We start from the raw sequence: 10,172 nt of genomic DNA, 5'->3' as shown, positions 1-10,172 counted from the left end.
CACAGGTAACAGAAAACTTTATTATGTCACAAGATGAATTACATAGTTTAACACATGGGTAAAATTTAATCACAACTTTCTATTTTTTCAACATAATATATCACCCAAATACTCTTAAAGACAAAGAAAATTTTGCACATAGATCTCAAGCATCATGGGTAACTTTCACTTAACATTTCCAGAAATTCTTATAATTTTACAACTTAATTGATGTGAGAATGAACTTGGATAAGAGGGAACAAATGGGGAAAAATATTACTTGTAATATTGATAATTAAAAAAAAACAAACTACTATAGCACATATCTATGTGAGATAATATTAAACTCTAATTCAGGAATGAAAACAATTAGAAATGTTCTATCCAGCCCAAACTGAAATTCTACTATATCAAATGGGCATGGATGACGTCTGTAATAGTCCTCAAGGCATTGTAGCTCTAGATGACTTGGGTTCAAATACTGCAAAATATTCTCTGCACTTTAAGCTGTGAGTAAGAGGGATGCTGTTATCTAGTAGCTTCCTTCTGGTTCACAACTTTCACAGAAATCCAAGTTCAAATTTTTGTAGCTCCTAACACCCAGTTGCTGGATTTTTTTTTTTTACAATACTGTTAATCTACTTTAATGCTTAACAAACAATAAAGCCAAAAAACAACAAAACTGTGCAACTCAATAACCAGTATGACTTGTTCACTAATGGTCTAAAGAAAATTAAACATACATCTTGTACAAATGTGTGAAAATACCACAAAATTAGGAGCAAGTTAATAAGAAAAAAATACTGATTTTAATGGTCAAGATGGTCAAAACATTACACATATACATTAAACCATAAATATATATACGTTTATAATCTGCAACATTATCTCACATATTACACATCTGTTACAACTGATTCAACACTGTCCTTTTGTTAGAAAACATTTACAATTAATGAAATATCAAAAAAGATTCTTATAAATATGAGATCCTGTGTAGATATAAGCACAGTCACTAGTTCCGTAGGATTGAGTTGAAACATGGAAGGAGCAATACAAACAAAATAAAACAATACTAATGATTATATCCTCTCTCTAGGAACTCACATTACATTTGGATATCCTAGTCACTAGAACTTATTACCAGTTCCATTTGCAATGTCAATTGTGTCACAGTTTTTGTTTTGGAAACTGGTACAAGAACTATTACTTTTTTGTACTTTTTAGGCATGAACCATGAACTTACACAAAACTTGAAACTCCACAAAATGTAACTCCAGGTTCTGAACATCCTTAACTATGATTTCACCACTAATTTTATTATAATGGAAAGTCATTATCCATTTCACTAAAGAAAAAGCCCAGGCATTACAAATGCACTGAGTTAGATCAAGTTTTTATATACAAAATCTATTTCAATAAACATTTAAAAATAAAAATAAAATTAAACAACTGACCATTTAAACATATTTATTATGGCAACTGCACCTACTTCTGTATAAAAAGATTAAAATAAAGTCTCTGGACATTGCAGCATTTTTGGAGTCTCTACTTCTTCCAATAATCAAGCTTTATTTTCCATTTTCCTTTCATTACCACCTTCTAGTGATCCATTGGTAACATTTCATACTCACATTTCTTTGAATAGAATAATTTAACTATCTATTGCAAACATGGTTTGTTGTCTACTAAATAAAACTTAAATCAGTAGCTCGATGGATTAAATGATTTAACTTTTGAAAAAAACTCAAGTTTACTGTGAAATATTGTTCACTATTTCATTTAATTTGTATTATAGTTCAAATGTGACATAGAAAAAGAAGTTTTAGTAAAAACAGTCTAGAAAAAATTTGTAAGAATTACAATATAAGTATTATCAAACCATACAAAATTGCAGAAAAAATGAGATGGCTAATTTTGGAAAAAACAAGCAGAGATATTTTCCAAGTACTTCTTATTAGCATTAAAATACCTCAGAAAAACTATAAGAATTTTTAATAAAAATTTATCTTTCTGTAATATATGTTCTCATGTTTTTAAAACCAAAACAAATTATAGTGAATATGGCATTAATAAAAAATCCAATATGTTAAAGTACAGTGATAACAACTTGTCAAATCTGTTAATGTATAAACCTTCAAAAACATCTTTGGTAACTGGTAACACCCATCTCAAATATTACTTCCACATTGATTAATTTCAGCTCGTTAACTAAACAGGTAAATCTGCATCAGATATTCATAACAAAGTTATCAACTGTTCCTCTTTCCTTTACACCTTAACTAGCACAACTCAATCTATCAAGGTTTAACAGTATTTTCATGATAAGAATAATAATATCATATCATTTCTGTGAAGCAGTGCACCACATATTTTGTTAATTACTACAAACATATATATATATATATATATATACACTTATAATGTGTGTGTTAAGTACTCATTATTCTACTAATACCTATAATATAAAATTTGCTTATCTCATAAAGCACACTTTCATGTTCATAAGAAAACTTTCTCTATTGAATACTCTCCAGTGACTCAGAGTTAAGTCTGTGGGCCTTTCATTTTGAAATTCAATTTGTTATCCCCAGTGGGAACAGCACTGATAGCTCACTGTGTTGCTTTGTGTTTAACAATAAACAAACATTTTTAAACAATAATTCTGACACTGTAACAAGGTAACAAACACAAATCTAATATTATTACCTGCATTTGCACAAACTTCAAATGAAAATTACTTCAGGTCAATATACAGATTTCTTTTTCATTACAATGTGAAACATTGTTTATAATTACATTGAAAATAAAATCTTTTAGAATTACTAATTTGTTAAAAATTCTGACAGTAAATTCACTGTTTTCATAAACATGCTGCTTCTAAGTTATTTATAAAGATAAAAATTAAAACAGTAACCATCTAAATAGTCTCCAAATCATCACCCAAAGCATTTACAGAGTGCAATGGTTGCTTTTTACCTTGAAAATGGTTTTCAATGTCTTCCAGGGTTTTGCCTTTGGTTTCTGGTACCAAAATGGCCACAAATACACAACTCAAAAGGCACAGGCTACCAAAGGTCCAGTAGGCCCCATAGTCATGAATAAGGTCTATCAAATAATAAAACTCCTTGGTAACTAAAAACACAAATGTCCAATTAACAAACGTTGCAATGCCACTTGACCAACCTCTAACCTTCACAGAAAATAGCTCACTCATCATTAGCCATGGAATTGGACCATATCCAACAGAAAATGCTGCTATATACACAATCATACTTGTCAGAGGAAGCCAATTATAGGAGTCACGAACAGCTGCATCAAGGTAATAGTAGGTACCAAGACCGGCCAGACTGAATGCCATTACCAACCCAGACACAAGTAACAGTATGCGTCGTCCCGCTAGATCCATAAGCAAGCTCCCAGCAAGTGTTGCAAGAAACAATACTACTCCAATGATAATTGTTTCATCATTGGGATCCATAGTTGAACCAGTTGACTGGAATATGCTGACAGTGTAGAACATGACATTGTTGATTCCGGAAAGCTGTTGGAAAATCATCAAACCTGAACTGAGAAAAAGTGGTCTTAAAACATGAGGAAGAAGAAGAACTTGCCACGAGAATCGCTCTGAAGTTTGTTGAGATATATTAGTTTCCAATAGTTGACATTCAGATTCTGGGTTAAGTGAACTACCATAAAGAAAATCTATGGCTTTGATTGCATCTCCTCGTTTACCATTGATTAATAACCACCGAGGAGTTTCGGGTACAAAAGTCATCAAGACAGTCAAGATGGAAGGAAAAGTCATCGAGAAAAGAGCTAGCCACTTCCATTCTATAAACTTACCAACAACATAAGTGAGTAAAATACCTAACGTTATCATCAACTGAACACATGACCCTAGAATACCTCGAGATTCTGGGGCAGAGGTCTCAGCAATGTATACAGGTACGGCCAAAGATACTAAGCCACAGGCAAAACCAGTCACTATCCTTCCAAATAATAGCAAGCTGGTACCATGTGATAAAATTATACACAACCAACCAGCTGTAAATACCACTGGTATCAGCATCAAGGTCAGCTTCCTACCAAAGTAGTCAACTGCAAATCCTGGAGAAAAAAAAAGAAGAGAAAACTGTGATTGGTTAAGTTTTCTTCAACATAGCCAATACCACTACAAAAATTACATAAATTACAAATAGACTTATACAACCACTATAAATTGAATATAACAAAATCACAACTGTATGCAAAGTTTGCATTTATAACAAAACTATCACAGAAAAAAAAAGATTGAAACAGAGTTGAACATGAAACACTGTTATTTTAAGTTGTTTTTTTAAGGCATGCCTCACACAATCACTGACATTATACAATTGTAAATTAATTTGTTTTTTGTATACATACCAAAAACGTTTAAATCCTAAGGAAGGGGTCAAAGCATGTATGTCATGATCTTTTAAAAGTGCCATTCAATACAGTATTATTTATTTTATCCTACACTGCTGTTTTAGCACAGTTCATATTAGAGAAGACTAAGCACTACAGACTGAAAATAACTGCAGATATATATTTCAGACATTCTATGGTTTATGCAAATGCAGTATGCAAAATGTATTTAAAAAAAAAAATTTTTTCTATTCTTCTCAAGAACAATACCTTACATTCCAAATTGTTGGAGCCTGCATCAAATTAACATTATTAATTCACAAATACAGTTACAGTACGAATACCTTTATAACACACACTGTACATTTTAGTCAAAGCTTGCCATACTTTGTGTAGTTGCACATGGTAATTTTGGAATTATGGCCAGTATTCCTTCTTTAAAATGGTCCAATATATCAACCCTATGTAACTTTGAATAATATTGTAATATAATGAATAGAGTTTAAAAACCTATAGCTATTGAAATTATTCTATTTTCTTAAAACTTTGTCATTAAAATTCAGAAGAAGCTGAATGCATTTAGTTAAATGGTATATTCAAAATAAAAATATGAAAAGATTCCTTTATATCCCTGCTACTGCTCAATGTTGGAGATGACAGAAAACACATCTATTTGCTAAAACTTTCATGCCCTGAATAATATAGTGTACTTCCACTTCTGTGGTAATTCTGTCTCTGATTCACTAGTTTTGCAAGTTTGTACTCTTTTATTTCATTTTCATTCTTTAATGAAACTATTTGAGTCTATTTTCTTAGATATATGTACATCATTATTTTGAAGCATTGAAATGTGAGTTCAACATGATGAACCAATTTATCAACAAGTTCCTTCTAACAATCACAATAGAGCCCAGAAAAGCCCCAAGAACAACATCCCATCTACCAAACAAATTCTCATTAATTATCAACTTTTGCTTTGGACTAAAAATGAAAAAAAGAAAGCATTTGAGTTACATAAACTTTTTTGGATAAATATAAAATGAAAGGCTGTATTTAAATTAGAATAAAATAGACAAACTTTTTTTGACTTAAGGAGGACCTAGATGGACTTTGCCTCTTTATAGTATTATGCAACCATCAAAAGCTTTTCCTAATGTCCACTGTATAGTTTGTAAGGTAATGAATAAAGCTAACACCATAACCTTACGACATTTCTTTAAAATTTTAGGATAAGTATGTAAGGTCCAGAAATTTTACTTTAAGAAAGAATCTGTAACTTTAGAAAAATAAAGTTATTTAACAGCCTTGTCAACTCTCAAAAACCTAAACAAAAACAATCAATTCTCACATCTTGAAGTTTTGTGCCAACTTTCATGGAACCTTTCTGCATTAAAAATACATGGTATATTCTATTTAAACATCCAGAAACATACTTGATGAATACCAGAATTACTATTAACTAAAAAAAAACACCACACTATGGACAGTCATTTGTGTTAATAATTACAAAACACAGTATTCATATCTCCTTAAAAAAAATTTAGAAAAAGGATTTTCTGGAAACTACTGCACAGGATAAGTGTTTGGATTCTGTTCTTATAAACTGTAATGTTTTTATACATTAGAAGTGATAGCCTTTATTGAAAAATAACAGTTTTTGTTAAGAATTCCATCTTTTTTGATACTATATTCACAAATTACATCAATACAGTGTGATGGGAATTTGAACCCATGGCCCTCAGATTTTGAGTGCTTTAACTACCTAGCTACATGGGCCTCACACTTGAATTGTCTCAAATCGATTCAACATCAATCCCTTGGTTCTTCTGAGTAAATGACATTCTTGTGAGTAATATTTTAATAAACTAAAATATGTATCTGTGTGTGTGTGTGGGGGGGGGGGACATTATCAGAAGATCTCCTAGTCAATCTAGCAGACCTAAATACATTTTTAATTTGTGACATTGCTGCAAGTAAAAATTTGTTGTGAATTTAATCATGTATTCCTACTACATAAATATAACTGACAATGAAAATTTAGATTCATACCAGCAATAGGTCCTCCAATTAATGCTCCTATAGCTAACAGACTTCCAAACCAGGGAACATATTCATCATCGAGATGCACATCACTGTTGACCGACTGCAAACTTGGTATAGCAGGAGAAGAATATCCCAAGCCAGTTCCCATAGAAATTGAGCCAAACAATGCTGCTACTGCTGCTAGGTGAAACTTTCGAATTTTTCTATTGTCTACTTGGGTCAAAAGAGTGATTGTGTCACTTTCCATTTTATTTCTTTGAGGAAACTAGACAAATAGTGCAAAAGAGAAAAGGTAATAAACCAATAAAAACTAATTCTGATAACTTGTAATGAAGAAAAAAAAATTTAATTTACTAAAGAAAAGAGATATAAATGTTGCAAATCAAAAAAGTGTAAATTCATAGATATGTTACAGGATTTACAGAATGAGAAAAGTGAGGGATTTGACTTAGAAGGATACCTGAAAGAACTGATTATATTAAAACAGCAATTTTGTTACTTGTGTTAAAGGTGGGAAAAATGTTAAAATGAAGGTTAAGTGCCTGAAGTTGCTAATGACAGGGATTTTATTGAGAACTAGGTAATGACAAGGTTTTTTCACATATTCCCTAACTTGGAGCTTCTATGGGAAATACTTTAATTGTCTGTTTGTCTGCCTGTTGTTGTTTTTTAGCTAAACAAGGGCTATCTTTACAAGCCATCTCTAATTCAGCAGTGTAAGACTATAAGGATGGCAACTAGTCATCACCACCCACCACCAACTCTTAGGCTACTCTTTTACTAACAAATACTGAGATTGATCATAACACTATAACTCCCCCATGGCTGGAACTGTGAGCATGTCTGGTGTGATGGGAATTTGAACCTATGGCCCTCAGATTATGAGTACCCTAACCACCCAGCCATGTGGGCCTCACACCTGAATTGTCTCAAATCCATTCAACATCAATCCCTTGCTAGAAAGACATGATTATAAATAGTTAACACAATGGTATCTGACCAAGTTTGCTCCAGTGTAATTTATATTGAAAGTGATTAGAGGGATATAACCTATCAGTTCAATCTACTATGACTAATGTTAAACACACAAGAAGGAAGTTTGTAATTCTGTTTCCTTCAATCAATAGCAAAGATTTTAAGATGAGAGTTTCAAAAATTGAAATTTGCCAATGAGAATCTATTTTCATCATATTTTGTATTGATCTAACACAAGTTGAAATATATATTTTGTCTCCTACATGTCACTGCAAAATAAACTTTTTTCTTCAATACCAGATGTTGCCAGTTAGACTGGGCAATGAGAGAGAAAAGATTCTCTCAAATACTATATATATATATATATATATACAAGTGGAAATTAATACATTTCAATAAAGTAAACAAAATTACAAGGAAGGACTGTGTTAAAAACAACAAATTCAAATCTCTGACTAACCATATTAGTTTGTTATAATTAAAACATAAGCCAAAACAAAAATGAATTAAACAAAGAGGCTGCACTATTGAAAAGATCCCAGGGTACAAACTTTAATGTTATATATAAAATGTACCCTAGATTTTGGAAGCAACTGTGGAAGTAGGACCCACATTGCAGTGGGGATACACCATCAATCAGTGTTAACCTTCATTCACCAGTCTCACATAAGAAATAAAGAGTAGCAGTAAATATAGAAATAGAAATTAGGAGAGTGAGATGTGGGTGCTCAAGCCTAAAACATCCCTAAGTGCATATAAAGGATTGTCTAGAGCATGATAGTTACAGTAGATGTAATACATGGGTGATTGGAAGCTGTACTAGTTTATTTATATAACTGGATGGGATTCTTCATACTAGTATAATTTGTTTACTGTGCTATCTGTTAGTGGTTTTTTACCATATTGGGGTCTGGAATGCTTACTTCGAGAGATAAGTTTTCAATTTACTTACCCAGAAATGGTAGCACCTTATTTTGTCATTCTTATTTCAATTAATTTTTCTTTACTTTGGAGAGCAGTCACCTTCCCACAACTGTCTGCAGGCAGTGAAGGGTGATATAGATGTGGGATGTTGTGGGCTTGAGCACCCACGTTTTACTCTCCTAATTTCTATCTCTATATCTATTGCTACTCTTATTTCTTATGCGAGACTGTAGAATGAAGGTTAATACTGATAGACGATGTATCCCCACAGCAATGTGGGTCCTACTTCTGCAGTTGCTTCCAAATCCTAGGGTACATTTTATAATCCCACATTATAGCTTGTACCCTGGGATGTTTTCAATTAATGCAGCATTTTTTGTTTATTTTTGTTTTGGCTTGTTTTTAAGTTATAACAAACTAACATCTAATGTTGATCTTGATATTAAATGTATATTCATCAAAGGTCACAAAATGTTAAGATAGAAGTAGGGTTTTTGACAGATGGTAAAGAAAAGGCTCTTATAGGATAATCATTAGATGGGTTGATTATCAAATTCTACTGTTTCTTCAACTTTAACAAATTAAAATTTAAGCAATATCTTCCTCATCCTGAATTAGTAGTGGGACAAGCAGTTCAGAGAGCTCAGAGCATTGTCCTGCACTAGTTTCACTTCTGTCTTTAACAGTTACTAAATGAAAACAGAATCAAACAAGATGATCACTTTGATTCTGAGCTTGTTAAGCAAAAACTGGGAAGTTTAATAAAAAATGATAAGGCTCCTGGGCCAGATAATATTTCCCCAAGGGTTTTAATGAATATTATGAAACAATTATATCATCCACTTTCTACTGTTTTTTGTTTTTTTGTAAGTATTTGAAGAGTGGACAGGTGTAAGATGATAAAAAATGTCCCAGTGGCGAGAAAAGGTTCTTAGTGTGATAATAGATTGTTGGAACAATCATTTAAAAACATTCAAATTTTTGTTGGATAGTCCGCATAATTTCCCTGCAGGAAAACCTTCCCATACTAATATTTTGACGATCTTTGAAGAGGTTACCACTGAGGTATTTGAGGGTATGTGGTGGATTTGGTGTATCTGGATTTTCCAAAAGCATCTGACATTTTTTTATTTTTATCAGTAACAAAGAAATGGTCAACAAAACGTCAGCATGGCCAGGTGGGTTAAGGCGTTCGACTCGTAATCTAAGGGTCACGGGTTCGAATCCCCGTCGCACCAAATATGCTCGCCCTTTCAGCCGTTTGGGCGTTATTATTTACGGTCAATCCCACAATTCGTTGGTAAAAAAGTAGCCCAAAAGCTGGCGGTCGGTGGTGATGACTAGCTGCCTTCCCTCTAGTCTTACACTGCAAAATTAAGGACGGCTAGTGCAGATATCTCTCGTGTAGTTTTACGCGAGATTAAAAACAAAACAAAAAACGCAGGCCATGAATTTTTTAAGTTTATTTTACTTGATAAGATAGCTCAGATGGGCCAATTGGTCCCTAGTTGTCTTTAAATATTACGTTAAACTGTATTATACTCCCACTAGAATTAGGTAGCGGTACTAATACAGCTGATTTTGATAAGTTATCATTCCTGGTACAAGTACTACTATTAGTAGTAGAGCTAAGAACTAAGACTTAAACAATTTAGTACTAATCTTACTAGCGTTAATAGTACTACTTTATCGTAATTAGCACTTCAACTTATTTAGACGTTGAAACTACTTACTCAACTGTGTTTAAATATATCGAATGCAAAATAACATGTCCGACTTAAGACGATGCTCCACGGAATTGTTACGCCCTCAGTGTCACTGAACTGAGTGAAGTTGGCTTATCTTTCTCTGACAAGTTTCAA

General features: G+C 32.5%; 1 protein-coding gene across 2 annotated transcripts; it reads right to left on the bottom strand.

The window, feature by feature from the left end:
- LOC143257428 (solute carrier family 2, facilitated glucose transporter member 8-like) lies at positions 1-10,172 on the bottom strand. 2 transcript variants are annotated; one of them, XM_076516091.1, is made up of 3 exons: positions 10,044-10,172; positions 6,418-6,676; positions 1-4,089 (listed from the first exon to the last, which is right to left on the bottom strand). In XM_076516091.1, the coding sequence occupies exons 2-3, from the start codon at positions 6,656-6,658 to the stop codon at positions 2,900-2,902; spliced, it is 1,431 nt and encodes a 476-aa protein (XP_076372206.1). In that variant the 5' UTR covers positions 6,659-6,676; positions 10,044-10,172; the 3' UTR covers positions 1-2,899. The 2 variants fall into 2 exon arrangements, with proteins under 2 accessions (XP_076372206.1, XP_076372207.1); XM_076516092.1 differs by having other exon boundaries at positions 6,418-6,621; positions 10,044-10,157.

This window comes from Tachypleus tridentatus, chromosome 7, assembly GCF_004210375.1.
Source record: "Tachypleus tridentatus isolate NWPU-2018 chromosome 7, ASM421037v1, whole genome shotgun sequence".
Taxonomy (NCBI): domain Eukaryota; kingdom Metazoa; phylum Arthropoda; class Merostomata; order Xiphosura; family Limulidae; genus Tachypleus; species Tachypleus tridentatus.
Note: the sequence above shows the minus strand (reverse complement) of the source record. Positions and strands in the feature narration are given on the sequence as shown.